The 17694-nt window shown below is 30.2% G+C and overlaps 3 protein-coding genes across 4 annotated transcripts; 1 reads left to right on the forward strand and 2 right to left on the reverse strand.

Annotated features, from left to right (window-relative positions):
- Window positions 1-1342: 1342 nt before the first annotated feature.
- Window positions 1343-4656, reverse strand: LOC125843605 (ADP,ATP carrier protein 1, mitochondrial-like). 2 transcript variants are annotated; one of them, XM_049522747.1, is made up of 4 exons: window positions 4529-4656; window positions 3095-3570; window positions 2639-3010; window positions 1343-1981 (listed from the first exon to the last, which is right to left on the reverse strand). In XM_049522747.1, exons 2-4 carry the CDS (start codon window positions 3560-3562, stop codon window positions 1685-1687), a joined length of 1137 nt encoding a protein of 378 aa, XP_049378704.1. In that variant the 5' UTR covers window positions 3563-3570; window positions 4529-4656; the 3' UTR covers window positions 1343-1684. The 2 variants fall into 2 exon arrangements, with proteins under 2 accessions (XP_049378704.1, XP_049378712.1); XM_049522755.1 differs by lacking the exon at window positions 4529-4656 and adding an exon at window positions 4457-4492 and having other exon boundaries at window positions 3095-3568.
- A 2913-nt stretch (window positions 4657-7569) lies between these two features.
- LOC125843636 (uncharacterized) lies at window positions 7570-10090 on the forward strand. Its single transcript, XM_049522790.1, has 6 exons — window positions 7570-7862; window positions 7935-7999; window positions 8181-8233; window positions 8339-8797; window positions 8971-9145; window positions 9672-10090. The coding sequence occupies exons 1-6, from the start codon at window positions 7718-7720 to the stop codon at window positions 9861-9863; spliced, it is 1089 nt and encodes a 362-aa protein (XP_049378747.1). The 5' UTR covers window positions 7570-7717; the 3' UTR covers window positions 9864-10090.
- An 837-nt stretch (window positions 10091-10927) lies between these two features.
- Window positions 10928-11542, reverse strand: LOC125843796 (uncharacterized). The gene has a single exon (XM_049523003.1). It carries the CDS (start codon window positions 11328-11330, stop codon window positions 11127-11129), a length of 204 nt encoding a protein of 67 aa, XP_049378960.1. The 5' UTR covers window positions 11331-11542; the 3' UTR covers window positions 10928-11126.
- Window positions 11543-17694: the final 6152 nt, after the last annotated feature.

The raw sequence follows: 17694 nt of genomic DNA on the forward strand, positions 1-17694 counted from the left end.
CTATATTACCCTTTGAATATAATAAATACTCCCTCCATCCCTATTTAGTTGTCCACTTTAGAAATGACACGCAGATTAAGGCAACAATAATTAACATAATGAAGTTACAATTTTACCCTTATAGTACAATTTACTTGCAAAATAAATTCACTCAAGATAACTAATCAATGTTGGAAAGTTCATAAGTTTATTTACTTTATTTATGACAACTTTTCACTTTAAATAAGGGTATAATAGGAAAAAAATTATTGTCCTTTCTTGATTTGTCAAAATGGACAACTAAATAGGGCAACTAAAAGAGGAAATATGGACAACTAAATAGGGACGGAGGGAGTATAAAGTCTTGAAAAATGTAATAGATATAAATAACTACAATTAATGATAAGGGTAAATTAGGAACTAAGTGTAAAAGTATCTATTGATTTCATAAAGTGGACATGTATTGTTGAATATCCCAAAATAGTACAGTGAACAACTATTGTTGAACGGAGGGAGTACCAAACACACCCTCAGAAACTGAAAATTGCTTACACCAATCCATTAACACACCTCTCATTACAATTTTATTCCTAAACCCTAGTTAATAAATACACATTCTTTCTTAATTATTGACTCAATCATAGTAATTAGTACCATACTATGATTTGGCGTATACACCGGTGGAGATAAATTTTTTCCATTAATCAAATCTTGTATAAGTGGATCTGGTTTTTGCTGTTACTATCCTCAAATTGAGTGACTTGAAATTTGTTTGATATAGCTCTAGAATTTTAAGTTTTTCCAACAGAATCGAATCTCACTTATTTTCAAGTAAGATTTACTTAGCTCGCTTCTGATTTGCGGAGTAGCATACCAATAACGACTAAATCATTCATGGTACATAGTAAAATGGTAGAATATTCATTTCTAATCAATAATTCAATTGAGGAGTTTGATAGCCTTGTTCAAATTATTCCTTTGTGTTGTCAAAGGCCCACTTAAGCCTTGAAGTGAGATTCAAAATATGTTGAACATTTTTCACTTGATGTGCACTTCAATGTCATCCATCATGAAGACTTTCTCATACTTATCCTTGCAAATTAGCATTTCCTAAAGAGCAACGCTAAATCATTGAAAAAATAATAATTTCTTCATCCATATACTTATTATTCATGTTTATAACTATTTGTCTAGTCTTTGTCCATATATTTATATATACACTCCATTTGTGCCTTTATTTACTCATTAAAGCTTCAACTTTATTTGTGCTTTGTGCTTAGAGACCAACGGATCTTAGAGTTTTTTCTGTGCATGTTGGCTTTGATAACACTTGATTCACACGACAATTGGAAGCACCAAGGAAAACACACAAAATAATCAATGATTTAACATAGAATGCACTCAACTACATTATTGAGTTGGCTGGATAATCTATTTTAAAAATTGCCCCATAAAGTGGGGAAAAGAAAGTTGAACTTTTATGCAAGATATGACTAACAAAATTGGGCATTGTACAATGCCTTAATTTTTAGGAACCTGAAACTAAACTAGCAACTGAACTGAAGCAGCAGCTGCTGCAATATGAATCACATCTCCTACTGAAGTACTATCAACAAGATACTTCGGTTTTGGTATTCGAAATTCAAGTTAGAATATTCGGATTAGTGTTAGGTAGAGAGATGGCAAACATGATTGCTGATCAAGCTTAAGCGCCACCAGAACCATACTTCTTTCCGAGTACAATTAATTGGAGTTTGTCGTAGCCAGAAAGGACACCAGCACCTGCGATAGCACGAAGAATGTTTGCACCAGCACCCTTGAAGAGGGACTTTGGACCCTCATTCTTCAAGATTTGAGTAAATGCATCCATTGAACTTTTGTATTTCACTGCTTCACCAGATGTCATCATCATTCTTCGACGAACAGTGTCAATTGGATAGGATGCTAGTCCAGCACCATTTGTGATTAACCAACCTAGTGCAAAGCTAGCAAAGAAGCTATCCTGAAACCAATAAACAACAAGACAAATAATTTATTAGCATACATGTGTATGCAAATGCTTCTTTCATGTTTTTAATACTGATGGGCTTAAATTTGATAGCCTTGTTCGTGAATATACACATAATAGGGCTTCGGTAAGCCGCCCTAGATGTTAGGGTAGATGGATTGCTTAACCAAGACTAACTCAACCTTAGAATTAGTGAGCTTTATAAGTTCGGCCACTACACAAGCCCGCTAGTGGAGAAAGCTCGAGAGCTTCCCTTCATTCATTATTAAGCCAAGGTCCCAGGTATCCAAGTCAGCCTGTACTTTCTCGAAGAATCCTGTACCCATGGACATAAGGCTTGGGAGACCTTCCCTTTCTGCCGGAGCTTCATGGGGACTGTCTTATTTCCCAATCAGATGTTTGGATGTGAATTATTACTCCACGAGGAGTCAAATGAGTATGGACTTGCCATGACATTTGAATACTTTTCCCGTATGACTAGAAATGCTCAATGACAATTTCCAAATGAATCAACACTCAACAGTATTGAAGGCATATGTTTTAGACATCCAATACTAAACTTAAACAAGAAGATCATCATGGACGCGATCACCTGAGTTTGCACAAAATAAAATTTGACAATGTGTAGTTAGTACTGATGCAGCATTTTACCTGTAGCGACCCAGTGAGGACAACCGGCTTCAAAGAATCATATAAACCAAAGTAGAGACCGCGGTACACAATGATTCCAACACATGAGATGTTGAATCCACGGTACAGTCCAGCAACTCCATCAGATGCTAATGTCTTCTTGTAAACATCAACCATACCATTGAACTGTCGCTCTCCTCCTCCTTTTGCAGCCTTAGCATCATTTGCTAGCCTCGTTCGGGCATAGTCAAGAGAATAGACAAAGAAAAGGGAAGATGCACCAGCTGCACCTCCTGATGCCAGGTTACCAGCGAACCATTTCCAGTAACCGTCCCTATCCTTTTTGAAGTTAAAAAGCCTCTTGAAGTAATCCTTAAACGCAAAATTCAAGGCCTGTACAAAAAGTGAAAGAGAAATATATACCACGAGATCAACGAAATGAACATACGATTGATTTTGTCTGAGAAAAGAACGAACCTGAGTTGGGAAATAACGAATAACGTTTGCTGTGTTGCCTCTCCACAAAGCCATAACTCCTTCCTCCTTCATTGTTCGGCTAAAACATTCAGCTATGCCACCGTATGGTTTAGATAACCTCCCAGCCTTGATCATCTCATCCTGATTTTGGATCAGGAGTTTCACACGCTCAATTGGAGCGGCTGCTGTCTTTGAAACAGCTGCTGAGACACCACCCATAAGAAAATCAATTGCAAAGCTGGAAAAGCCTTTCTCTGAAGGAGCTTGGACGAAAACTGGCGATGAGTAAGATGAAACCACGGGCATGTCATATTTCCCTTCACATCTATGCAACCAGGGCTTAGTCTGATTTCCATATTTATATTGCCTTTGGTATGCCATAAGATCTCGATTTTGGGTAGATCTAACAAGCAAGTTCCCAGCTACCTTGTGAGTAACAGAGGGGTATTGTGGCTGATCAATCGTCATCTCTGTCTCTATACAACAAGAAATGCAAACATGTAAATGAAATTGCAACAAACATAGCTTTTTCCTTACGATTACTAGACATGTATAAATGACTATATGTCCATAATTATGTTCTCTCTTCACAAAATTTATTCGGAAAGAAGGAGCCAAAAACCTTCAGAGCAGTATATGAATCCTCACTAACCATATTTCTCCATTTGAATTCAAAAAAATTTAACATTATAGAACCAAAAAAAAGATGATGACGAATGCACGATAATTAATTCAGGCTAATGCTCAAAACTGATTATAGCAACAACATCGGTTCTGTTTTAGTTTCACAAACCAATTTCAACAAAAGAATATAATGTTAAGCAACAGATCAATATCCAATGACAACTTTTTTTTTCATATCCGATACTTCATATTGCAGCAGAAAAATGCAAAAAAAAAAAAAACTTATAAAAAATTTTAAAATGGAAATTCAAGCAAATACGTATACATACACTACATCAATATAATCATTCAAAAAGGAATTATTATTATTTTGTTAGAGCTACATTAATCCTAGTTCACAAATATTTATTTTGAGCTCAGAGTCTATAAAAAAACAATCTCTCTCTACCCCACAAAGATAAGAATAAGGTATGCATACATCGTGAGAGTCCACTCGTGGGGTTACACTAGTATGTATGTCTAGTATATATATATATATATATATATATATATACACAATTGTTCAAATGCTAAAAATCACTTTGACATGATCTTATATACATTTCAATTTCATAAAACAAGTGTGACAAAGGTGAAATTAGATTCAAAACTTATTCCAAATAAATATCATATATCACATAAAAAGAAACAATCATCTAAAAACAAAACAAAATGGAATAAACTTAAAACAAATTCTACCTTTTCACTCTTTGAAGAATGTAAATATAAGTTAACTTTTTTTAAAAGAGAAAATAAAGAAAAGGTTAGTACCTGATCAATGAGATTAAGTTTTTGGGAATTCTGGGTTGCTTTTTAAGTAAGATGTAGAGAAGAGAGAGTCTTTCTCTTGCCTCTAACAGTGGAGTCAAAAGTGGAGATGATAGGTACAGAGGTAATTAAGGAGAATGTTATTGCTTTAAATATGACATTTCTAACTAAAAAAATATTTTAATTTCTCTTCATTTTTTCAATGCCACTTAATATTTTTAAATTTAAAAATTGTAAAAGAAATAAAACAAGAGTTTTAATATTTTATTTATCTTCTAAATAATATCGTTTTCTTCATAATAACTAGATAACTAAAGGACCAATTTATTAGTAAATTAGACACTGGACGTCTTGTCTTTGTCTTCAAAATTGAGATGATTAGGGATGGCAATAGAGTCGGACGGATGGAAGGTGTTGAACGGGTAAGGTACGTTAAAGTTAGGGGCGGCTCTAATAAATCGGTGGCCTAAAGCCAAATTCGAATGGAGGCCTTAAATTTAAATATATATTTTTTATGAAGTTTATTAGAGTCAATTATTTAATCTTTCTTAAGACATAGTATTCATAATTTGTCAAACGTCTATTACTTCTTTGTTCTTTTATAAAAGTTTTTATTTTCTACAAATAATACTTTATATTTTTTAAAAAAAAATACTTATAACCTATTATTTTTTTTAAAAATGAGGCCCCTCAAATTTTGGGGCCTAAGGCAATTGCTTTTTTTGCAAAGCTGTAGAGCCGCCCCTGGTTAAAGTTTATGCGGAGGCATGAATGTTATAAGGTGGGAATGGAAAATGAGAAAAAAAAAAAAAAAACTCCTTTTACTTTTAGATTGCATTTCTCAATTTCACATTTTTATGGTTTATAAATTTAGGGATCATTTGTTAGAGTGTATAAGAATAATGCTAAATATAATATATTAGTAATATTTGGTAGAGTGTATTAGCAAAATTAATGCATACATTAACTTTATGTATTAGATAGAATTAAGTAGCTTGAATTTTATATATTGAATATACTAAAAATCTAAAATTATTCTTGTCTTCTTAGTGCATTGTTTTCAAACAAAACGTAAATATAGTATGATTTGCTTTGATATTTGAGTTCTTCGAAATTCTGTAATTTGCATTACCACTATCATAGAAACGTTTTTCAATTATATCTTAGCATAGTAACCAAAACCTTAGCAACAGTGAAGTGAAGGGATTATATATAATTCTTTAAGAAAATATAATCCACTTGTGGACTCAAATTGTTTTTTCTACTTAGAACATACAATCTTTTTTCTACTTCTTATTATATAACATAAACTATTTAGTATTATTATCTTTCCTTTTCACACACAAATTTAAATTGAGGAATATTTTTTTAGGAATAAATGGTAGTAAGTGAAATCTTCACATACTAATTGATTGAACTACTCATTGATGATTGATCATATATTTTTTCACTAAAAATTGTGTTCTTTGATTTCGTGAAAGGATATCACTAAAAATATAGTGTTATTTTCTTTCCTGATTGAATTTTACTTGAAGATTTTGACTTTTCAATATTTTTATGATAAAAAGTATTTATTGAAAGACAATAATCGTAAAGATAATAAGTTATTGAATTTATATGTTCAATGGTCAATAAAGCGACAAATCAACTACTAATAATGATAGAATTCCCAATAAGTTGAATTTTAAATCGGTGAATAAAGTAGGCTTACAAAGAGTGAATTGATTGAGAAATATATATATGTTATGTTCACAACTCATGATGCCAACCATCTATGAGTATTTGTATAATGATATTACCTTAAATATAGTCATTAATTTGCAATATATTTTATTTTCAAAGTTATGTTTTGCACTATAATAAGTATCTTAAGATTAGTTGGAGATACAGTGATATAAGTTGATTTGAAACTTAGGTGTGTTTGTTATGAAGGAACACGTTTTCACAAAAAAAAAAATCTTGAAAAATAATTGGATTCCTTACTATCTTTTAGTATTTGTCAAGTAAAAAAGTATATATTTCAAAAGTATTAGTAATATGTAAGCTAGTATTACATTACGAGGATGCAGAGCCGTATCCAGGATTTTGAAATGATGGGTGCACTATTAAAAAAAAGTGAATCTAAGATATAAATTTGATCGATTTAACATATAGGTTCTTATCACTAAAAATAATTAAAACTTTAAAATTATAGGTCCAAAGTTATTTTTACCTATCCAAACCACTTAGAGAGACATTGCCCAATTTTAAAAAGAAAAATAAAACAAGATAACTAAAAGATTCAAATTTCTAACCTCACTTAGAGAGGTGCACCCAACATAATCGCACGGTATAATACTTCAAGTGTGGGTTCACATATCTATATTTAAATATATTTTTTAAATATAACACTACTATATATGATTTCAGGAGGGGAGCATGGGTTCACATGAACCCAGTGACCCCCTCCTGGATACGCCTCTGTGANGATATTACCTTAAGTATAGTCATTAATTTGCAATATATTTTATTTTCAAAGTTATGTTTTGCACTATAATAAGTATCTTAAGATTAGTTGGAGATACAGTGATATAAGTTGATTTGAAACTTAGGTGTGTTTGTTATGAAGGAAACATTTTCACAAAAAAAAAATCTTGAAAAATAATTGGATTCCTTATTATCTTTTTGTATTTGTTAAGTAAAAAAGTATTAGTAATATGTAAGCTAGTAAAACATTATGAGGATGGAATGGGATGGAGGGCGAAATGGTCAAGAAAGGAGATTTGGAGACGTTGGGTGCGTGGAGATGAAACAATGAACTTGAAAGTTACTTACATAATTTATTTTCCCTACATTAAAAAAAAATGTTTTGCCTCGCGGTACCACACACTAGATCCACAAGTAAATACGTTTTAGACCATTGTCTTGTAGTTAGATCTGGAGTTAATTCCCATGGATTAAAAAACTCAGCAAAATAAATAATAAATAAATGAGAAAAATCCCTAACGGTCAAAAAAAGAAATAAATAAAACAAAAAATAAAAAACCTGGAAAAGCCTTGTATCCCAACGGTCTTGTTAAAATCTCTTTGTTGTCAGCTCCTTCAACAACAAAGAAACGTTGCATTTTCACCTGTGAATTCATTTTTATTTCTCGAAATTTTATCTGGGTTTTGTACATACTCTGTTCATTGTTCAAGAAGCAGAAGATCTTCATGGAGATAGCTGTCATTGATTGGAAAACCATTGATTCAAGATTTGTTAAAGACGATCTTTATGAGCATTTTAAAGCTCCTCAATGGGTTGATTTCTTCGCCCCCGATGCTCCTGTTGATGATGATGCTTGGTTCTGCAGACCTGGTAAATTTTGATTCTTAATTTTACTTCATTTTGGGGATTTTCTGTTTAACTTCTTCTTGTTTTGGAGAACAGAGTGTAATCATCCAAAGACAGTGGAAGATTTCTATAAAGTAGCTACCCCTTCCTCCTCTTCAAAGGTTTGTGCTTTCTTCCTATTTTTGAAAATCCCACAAGTGAGGTATTGTAATTTGAGTGTTTTTGCTAGTTTTAAGAGTACTCTGTTCTAAATTCTTGTGGGTAATGGTTAGTTTCTTGAGAATCAAAGATTTGCTCTGTTATTTGACACGTTTTGCTTGCTAAATTTGTTGTGATTAACAGCTTCAAAGATCAGCTAGTGTATCTGATATTCCTCTTGGGGAACGAAATAGGAGGTATAACAAATGGAAGAAAAAATCCAATCTTTTTATTATGCAATCGATTCTACCTGAGTTTTTATTTGGACAAGATTATGAAATAAATGGTATTTTCAATTTCAGAGATGCAACATTGAAGAAGAGGGGGCTAATTCAACCGTTGGTATCATTGAATAAGGATTTTAAATGTGACAAGATTGTTGAAGATGGTGAAAATCAGAATCCCAATTTTGCAACCCCTCCAAGGTTCAAGGCTAAATTGATGAAACAAACAATCAAGTCGAGCGCGGAGAAGAAGCCAGTTGATGAAAAAGAGGAACATATACCAAAACTGAAAAGTACTCTTTCAACTAGGAATCTTTTTGCTGGTGGGGATTTGTTGAACAAGGTGTCTGAGTTTTGCAATGAGCTGAAGAGACTGGTAGTTACCAGGACTAAAGAGAGAGAGAAGTGTGCAGATGAGAAGTTGCCACTAATTGTTGATGATAAAGAAAGGGAAAGGAAGCCATTGCTGGAGATGACTAAAGAAACTAATGAACTAGTGGCAAAGAGCAACACTAACGAGAAACAGAGAAGGAAACTGTAAGTTTTACATCACATACTTTATTTAGTCAGCCAATTTTTTGCATCGAAAATACTAGTTTCAGTTGAACGCATAGCTTATAGTTGAATAGTTACCCAAATGAAACAATTGACCAAGCAAATACATTATTAGAGGTACTGAGTATAACTGTCGGTGAACTCTATCTATGCAGGAGAAATGATAATGCAGAAAACACACCAATACTTGTGGATGTGAAGAGCATTAAGCGCAGAGATGAAGAGATCTTGTCTCAAATCCGCACAAATCCTCCCACTCCTCAGTGTTTCTCAGCCAGCCGGGGAATTACAAAGGCTACTCCATCTAAGCCTTCGAAATCTAGGCCTCTGGTATGTGTAAACCTTACTGTGTCTCTAGATTGAATTTTGCAGTTCAAGACTCGCAGACAGTAGTAGCCTGTGATCTCCTCACTTTGTGCAGGTGATACTTGTTCAGAAATTTTCAGCCTCACTAACACAATACCCTCTTTGCTACAGAGTCCATCATTATGAACTGTTATTTTCTACTTGGTGTGATGTGTTTGGCCCATTATCTCCTTGCAATCCTCACCTTATGAGCTAACTTATCATGTCCAGTTAAAGACTAGGCCAAGGGTTTTCTGTATAGTTTCAGTGCAGTGCAGTCTGCAATTTTAGCTACAACCAACTAATCCTCAAGATTCGATTTCATATGATATTTGAGCTGAGCTTGGGCTAGAATCAGCACTATTTTAGATCATTAAGACATGGCTTATTGTGTTGTTACCACCACTAGCTTGTTCTGATAAAAAAGCAAGAGTACTTTTAATGTTTTGAATTGTTGGTCAAAAATAATACTGGGACTAATAACACTGAATTTGTATGAAATAAACATTAGGAGACAAGGGGGATCCTTCAAGAACTGGAACAAAGCAGCAATGAAGGGAAGAGAAAGGAAGATCCAGGGAAGATGATGACTAGTAATAATAATCAACAAGGACAGAGAGGTGCTGCTATTGTAGCTGAAAAAGAAGCTGCAAGAGCTTTGGATGTTTTCTGGTTCTTGAAGCCTTGCACACTTGCCAGCTGAAAGGTTCAAGCCACCACTGTTGCTGAACAAACATTTCATGAAGTGCTTACTCCTTCCATACTTTAAAGTGTCAATTTGTTTTTCCATATTCTTTCATTCTTTATAGTTTCTGATACACTCAATCAATCTATGAGTTACCCCCATTTCTTTGAGGACAATAAGTTGTAAGAAGACAGTTCAAAAGTCCAGAATATTAAATAACATTATCCTTTTATTGTTCATTGGAATATAGCATCTTTCTAATATACTATCATTAGAAAGATAAGATCAGAAAAGATTGTGATTGATTCTTGCCATGGGAACCTAAACACAGCTTTCAGCTTTATCTCCATCTCCATTTTTTTTTTATCATGATGGACCACCAAAAAGAACCCCACAGCAGAAAAGGAGTCCTCATCTTTTTCACTTGGCAATAATTCTCTTGGAACAATGATAACCAAAACAGCAATATTCAGATCATAAACCCCAGTCAAACAACACTAAATCCAAAACCATTAATCTTGAAACATTATAAACTAATTGAATTATGCATAGAAACAGAGACGAATCTAGGATTTTTCGAACATGAGTGTACCAAGTAAAATGTATTGAAGTGAGAATTGATCTTTAAACCCCAGTCTAACAACACTAAATCCAAAACCATTAATCTTGAAACATTATAAACTAATTGAATTATGCATAGAAACAGAGACGAATCTAGGATTTTTCGAAGATGAGTGCACCAAGTAAAATGTATTGAAGTGAGAATTGATCTTTAATCCTCAAGATCAATAGCTCAACATTTAATCATGTGGACCATTTAGACTTCTCGTAGTACGGATGCAAGAATCTAATATTATACAAAATCTTAAAAAATATACATATAAAATATCTAATTTTGCGAAGAGACCACGGGTGCGGGTGCCCTATTTTTTGGCTGTAAATTCGCCACTGCATAGAAATAGAAAAAATTGCAACCTATAATAACCCTTTTTTATTAAACCCCAGTCTAACAAAACTAGATCCAAAACCATTAATCTTGAAACATTATAAACTAATTGAATTATGCATAGAAATAGAAAAAATTGCAACCTATAATAACCCTTTTTTATTAATGCACTTTGATTTAACATGAACCATCAAATCTCTGAAACAAAAAAAAAGGTCTTGCAGAGAGAACAAACCCAGAGTTATCCTAGGCTGAAACTTGAAATTGAAAAAAAAACTCTTAAACCAAAACATATTATTTACAGAGGGCTTCAAGTTTAGTGAATCTTGAATAATCTACCTTGTAGTGACACAAAACATACAATTCAAGAACCTAGCCCAAGCATGTCGTAGCCTTGGGTACATCCTTCCTGTATAAACACTTGATTCCCTACAAAGATCCTCCATAGTTTCCACAAAAAGATTCAAGCTTCTCATCGGAGGTATATACAGTGTCAAAGGCACTGCAGAAAACGCCACTGCAAAGAACAAGTGCAGCATCTCTCACTTAAACCAAAAGATGGGTTTTTCTCAAAAAGCTAACAACTTGGATTTTCTTGAGAAAATCAAAAAGGGAGTTTTGTAATGAATTTTGAGAAAAAAGGTATACAAGAAAAGAGTTTTTTGGAGTATTGTTGTGGCTGTGGTTGTGGTGAATGATTTTTGAGGAATTGAGATTTGGATGAACTTGGACCAATTTTGTTCATTATATTAAATCAGACTGTGAGGCGCGTGTAATGAAAGCTACTTTCTCCGTTTTATATTACTTGATCACTTTTCTTTTTATACCCGTATTAAAAATTCATAAGCAAAAAGATAATTGCTTAAAAAGTTTCTTGAGAATCTTATCTTATAAATAAATAAATATAAATACTTTAAAAAAAAATTAATTGCAAAAATAAATAAAAACTTAATTAATATTTTTTTAATTTAATAAGATAGACAATTAATACTCCATGAATTTCATAAAGAATGGTCTAATTTGACTTGACACGGAATTTGAGAAAATAAATAAGACTTCTGAATTTTGTGGTCATAAATCAAAGTTATGTCAAATGTACAAAATTGCCCTTTAATCTTGTGGTCTTAAACATACCACGTGGAAAACTGAAATTAAAATGTTACCAAAAAAAAGAAAAAAATCATTCTTTTCTAAACAAACTATAAAAGAAAGGAAGTCATTCTTTTTTAAACGGAGTGAGTATAGAATAACTATTTTTAATATGATGATTACGAAACCGAGTGAGTAATCAAGAAAGACCAGCCGTCTGTTTCTTTCCACTTTTTTACCGCCACCTGGTTGTCATCAGTGGTTTTGGGGTTTTTTTTTTTCTTTTTTCGGTAAAGGGGTTAATGGGACATCCGGTTAACTTTAATTGTACATCCGGTTAACTTTAATTGTATAACATACCATAATTCGTCTCGTCTATATTAAGTAAATTATCGAGATATGATATATTTTTTAGCAAAAATATTTAATTAAAATTAAAATTATTTTTTACCATTTTTCTTTTGATTATTAATTAAATATACTTCTATATAAAATAAAATAATTAAGAATTTCATTAAATAAGGATAAATATAGAAAAAAATCAATAATTTTTTAAAATCTTAAATAATTTACTTATTTTAAATTATGAAAAGAATATCACTAATTTACTTAATATGAATCAAATGGCGTACTACAATACCCTCTCTACCTTGCACCAAAATTAAATACTTTTACTCGTCTAGTTTAGATAATTAAAAAATAATTTATTGATTGATTTTATATATATTTTTGTTATTAATTATAATTATTTTTAATATATTTTATTTTCTGTAATAAATTTATTATATTTAAGAGTGGTGATTTTGTTTGGACAATCTTGTGTTTAATGAGTTTAGGTGTATTGTATGGCTGAAATTTGTACAACTAAATCATAAATTATTAAACAAATTTGATTGATGTGTAAGAAACAGGCAGGGGTATATATATATTCTTAATATATGTATTGTAATCAATATAGCTAATTGTCTTTAACATTTTTTATGGTCATTAGTTATTTGTATCATTCGATTGTTAATTAATTTTCAATTACTATCAACCACCACAATTAATGACTTACATGTCAACCGCTATACCATAAATATTTTGTCTACAACTATCATTATCTCAAATCCACATATGTCATGTGGCCTAAAACCCTTAAAATTTCTATCTTATTTTGGTGTTTATCACCTACCTTTTTCCTCTCTATGACCTCTAATAAAATTTAAAATAGAGATTCAAATCGAATTACATCAAATCAATTATTAATTTTTTTTTCAATAAAATTAAAGATGAGTTAGCATTTTTACTGCAAGTTTACGTATTTTATTTTTTATATTGAATTTATTAAATATATAAAAAAAATATTAAATATTTAATAATTTTTTATTTTTAAAATTCAAAATCTATAAACTCATCATTCTAACTTTATTTTTGAATGACAACCATACAAGTTCAATTGTCTTTGAAATTTGTATCATTAGATTGTATGGGACCGGAAAAGATCCAATGGTCCTCAATACAAAATATGAGCGGAGCCATTTTAGGTAAAGATTAATTTATTATATATTTTTTGTTGAAAATTATATAGTGTATAAAAATTAAATTATTATAATTATTATTATCATATATTTCTTTTTTTGCACGTTCGTAACACAATTAAGAAAAAAAAAATATATACCCTTTACTGAATTTCTGACTCCGCTATTTTAATGGATTATTACTTATGGGTCGAGGAACATACAATACTTTGGAAGCTGATCTGGAGGTGTTTCCCTTACTATTTTGGTAGTATATGTTTGATTTTGACAAGTTGGTATTATCAAGATGTTGACTTGTATTCTTATCTCATGACCAAATAAAAAGGAAGTTTGGTATTTAAATTGACTAGCTCTTTTAAGAAAATGGTTAAGTCCTCAATAGTAATTATTTTAGCAAGTTACAAAATGATTTTGAAATTGTGATCTATATAATCATGTTCAGTATTTTCAATTGCATACTTCATTGGTGAATAATTTTACAAAAGAATGGACACTTGTGGGTATTCGAAAGTTTGGATTACAAGATCTTTTATTTGATTTAATTTTGGTAAATTGAAATGTCATTATGAGGAAAATGTGGTGAGTGAATTTTTGTTATAAAAGAACAGTTTAATAGCTTTTATTATGCTCGAATAAAATCGAGTGACTATTTTGTTATAAGAAGTTGCACATTAGTTTTGATGAAATAAAATCAAAATTAACTGACAATCCAATAAAATTGTTTTGAATATTGTCAATTCACATGTTGATAGTTCCATAAAAATAATTCTACTACACTTTCTTTAGAATGAATTTTTATTTTATTTGAAAATTAATGGTTGGTCATAAAAATTTCAAAATCAATTTGAAATTATATTTTAAATAAAAAATAACTTATAACTTTCTTTTTAATTAAGCTATTGGCCGTTGGCCATTTTTTAATTAATATTTATTTTTAAAGTTATAATTAAATATATTCAAGTATGTATATTATTCTAAATTATCGTTATAAAAATGATTAAAAATAATTTCGTTTTGAACTTTAATTTCATAAGTTTTTAAAAAGCAAAAATATTTGAAATGACCAAACATCTACTTAGTGTGAATAAAATATGAGGATGCCAACGTAAAACTTAACTATTAATTTATGGATAAATTATTATATATACAAATAATCAATGCTAAATAGACATTGTTATTGGAAGATCAAAAGTATTTTTTTTTAAATACTTTTTTTAAAAATAATCAAGTGTTTGATAAATAACTTTAAATAGAAGCAGAAACAGTTTTCTGTTGTTGGGAAGAAACTAAAATTTTTTGTTTCTTGAAAAAAGGAGAAGCAAAAAATTATTTATTTGAAAACTAAACATCCCTTCCATATATACATATTTACCAATATATCCTTTACTAATTAAGTAGCATATCTCATTAAGTTTCATTCAAGAATTTTATATGTTATTTTACTTTTTATTTTATAAAATTAGAAATAAAGGTAACAACAATATTTTTGTAGGATTAAAAATATGAATGACTTTATTTATTTTTGTGGTGATTTTTTCGTATATAGTGATTTAATTGTGGAATGATTTTTAAATATTTAATTAAAATAAAATTTTAATTATTATTTTTAGTAATAGATAATTAAAATAATTTCTCTCTATAAAATAATATTAATATTAAAAGCACATTGATACTTATCATTTTTCGTAATTTGACTCTTAAGAACATTTTTTAAAAAAATTTAGCCAAACACAAATTGTTTTTTTTTTTCCAAAAGCACTTTTTTAAAAGTCATTTAAAATAAGTGTTTCTACAAATAAATAATTTTTAACAATAATGTCAAACATACTCTAAAAACAACCACAAACAACACTTTTGATTTTTTCTTAATACGTGGTATTCAATGACCTGATGTAATATTTAATATTATTAGGAGCATTTTCTTTTAAGAAAGAATAGCTTCTATAATACACAAATTTAAATTTAATTGAATTTTAATACGTTATAACAAACCTCCAAAGAAAACTAGAAAAGGAAAAAGAAGTTCATGGTACCAAAGATCAAATAAGTAGTATAATTTTTTATGAGAAATGTATGGCGTAGAAGAGGAGGAATCAATTTGACTATTAAAAGAGTGGGTAGTTGTTATGGTACTCGAAGCCACCGGGCTGACCTAGTGAGTTCTAGATTCGTGTAACAAAGACCCAATTGTGCATTTTGTTTTTTATAGCTATTTTGATTTGTCGTATTCGAGCAAATAATTAAATTTTTTTATTTTATATTAATGAGATAATAGTAAAATGTGTCTATATTCTATTCTCATCAAATTTATTGGATATATTATTATGGAAGTTTTTACATAAATTTCATAGTGTTTAGAGTTAATTATATTCTATCCCTATTCTTTTCTAAATTACCAAAATCTCTTAAATTTGGTGGAACTCAGATATATTTCAAGACCGTTTCGATACATCGTGTTTCAGTCTCGGATACATCCCTTAATGTTCTGATACATCATGTCTCTGTTTTGGATGCATCACTCCACGTGCCGATACATTGCGTACGCTCCGGTACATCGCGTAAAGTGATGTATCCGAAAATAGGAGATAGTATGAATTTTTATAATTTTTTCAAATAGTAGAAATTTTTAGAAAATATGAGAAAGTAAATTGTGTATTTTAGGTATTTTTGGTGTTGTTGTTATTGTTTTTGCCTTTTGGACTCACCTGTTTAATTAACGTAGTTTGTGTTAGGTATTTTTGTGCTTACATAATTAACATATAATTATGTTTTACTAATTTGTAAATTTGTAAAATAAAAAGAGACTTTATATGAATTGTGAAAGGTACAAAATAAAATGTTTCAAATGGGAAAAGGATTTTCGGAGTATCAATATTCTTCTAATTTTATATCTTATTAATCAATACTCATTAGATCCGAATTAGTAGAGTTAATATCTCAAAAGATCACGCAACTTTGAAAAATTATCTAGTAAAGTCATTGAACTTTATTTTGTATCAATAAAATCACTCAGCTTAGTCATTTCTATCAATAAAATCACTCAACAAATTTATCATCATAAAAGAAATTTGAAATGACAAAATAATTTACTTTTTATAACACGTAAATATGAATTTCACAAATAAATAAAATTTTAAAATCCATTAAAACTTTTTAACGGATATAATTTCTTTTAACTAAGTAGGCGTTACATAAAAGCGCATAATGCTACTGCCAAGTTTGATTAAATTATTATAAATAAAAAAAGATATGTTTTTTAATGATATAATTTTATTTTTTTTATGTTGATCAATTTGAACGTGTTACTCCAGTAAAACAACGACACTAATTATTTGTTTATCTAATTTACAAGTATATTTTATTGATATCAAAAAATAATTTTAAAATGTGTGCGGTACTTAATTATTTTCATACACCTATCACGATATATTGCAAAATTTAAATAAATAATAATATTTATAATAGCTATTTCACTAATTAAGTTTGTCCATAAAAACTTCTTAATAAATTTTTAATTTTATTTATTTGCGAGGTTCATATTTTTATATTATTTTGCCATGTCAAATTTGTTTTTTATTGACAAATTTAGTCTAGTGATTTTATTGATATAAAGGTCTAAGTTGAGTGATTTTATTGATACAAAACAAAGTTTAATGACTTAACTAGACAAATTCCTTTTGAGATATTAACTCGAATTAATATCAAGCACAATTACACTTGAAAAAGAAAAAGAAAAAGAAAAAGAGGACGGGCTCGGGGAGTCCAGCGGTCATGTTTTTCAAGGGCACTTTCCGAAGTCTAGAACGTTCTTTTTATTAGGTGGGGTGGACAATTACGTCGGTACTAGTACGATAGTGTCTCTGGAGCTGCCCCATTTTGGAGCCAATAGATTTTGAACGACCTCCCTCTTTGTGTAGGTCGAATTTTTTTTCAGCCCTCTCACTTTATTCAAACTGAATTACATCTATTTTTCCATGATAAAAAAAATGGTTAACTATTTCGAAAAATTCCTGATGCAAACATGCCCCAAATAACACAAAACATGAGGCTAATACAAAACCACTTTGGAGACTTTTTTGTTTGCACAAACATGGGAAGGCTAATATATACAAAACCACTTTGCTAGGCATATTGTTTTGGTGGCTGAGATTCATTGCATAGAAGCCCCTCGAATGTCAACTTGAGTAGGCAAATTGGCTTTTTAATTCACAATATATATATAAATAAAAAGAGAGAACAAACGTGGAAAGTTCTTTAAATCTTCGTGAATGAATCACTATTAAAGTTCTTATCC

This window comes from Solanum stenotomum, chromosome 1 (genome assembly GCF_019186545.1).
Source record: "Solanum stenotomum isolate F172 chromosome 1, ASM1918654v1, whole genome shotgun sequence".
In the NCBI taxonomy this organism is placed as follows: domain Eukaryota; kingdom Viridiplantae; phylum Streptophyta; class Magnoliopsida; order Solanales; family Solanaceae; genus Solanum; species Solanum stenotomum.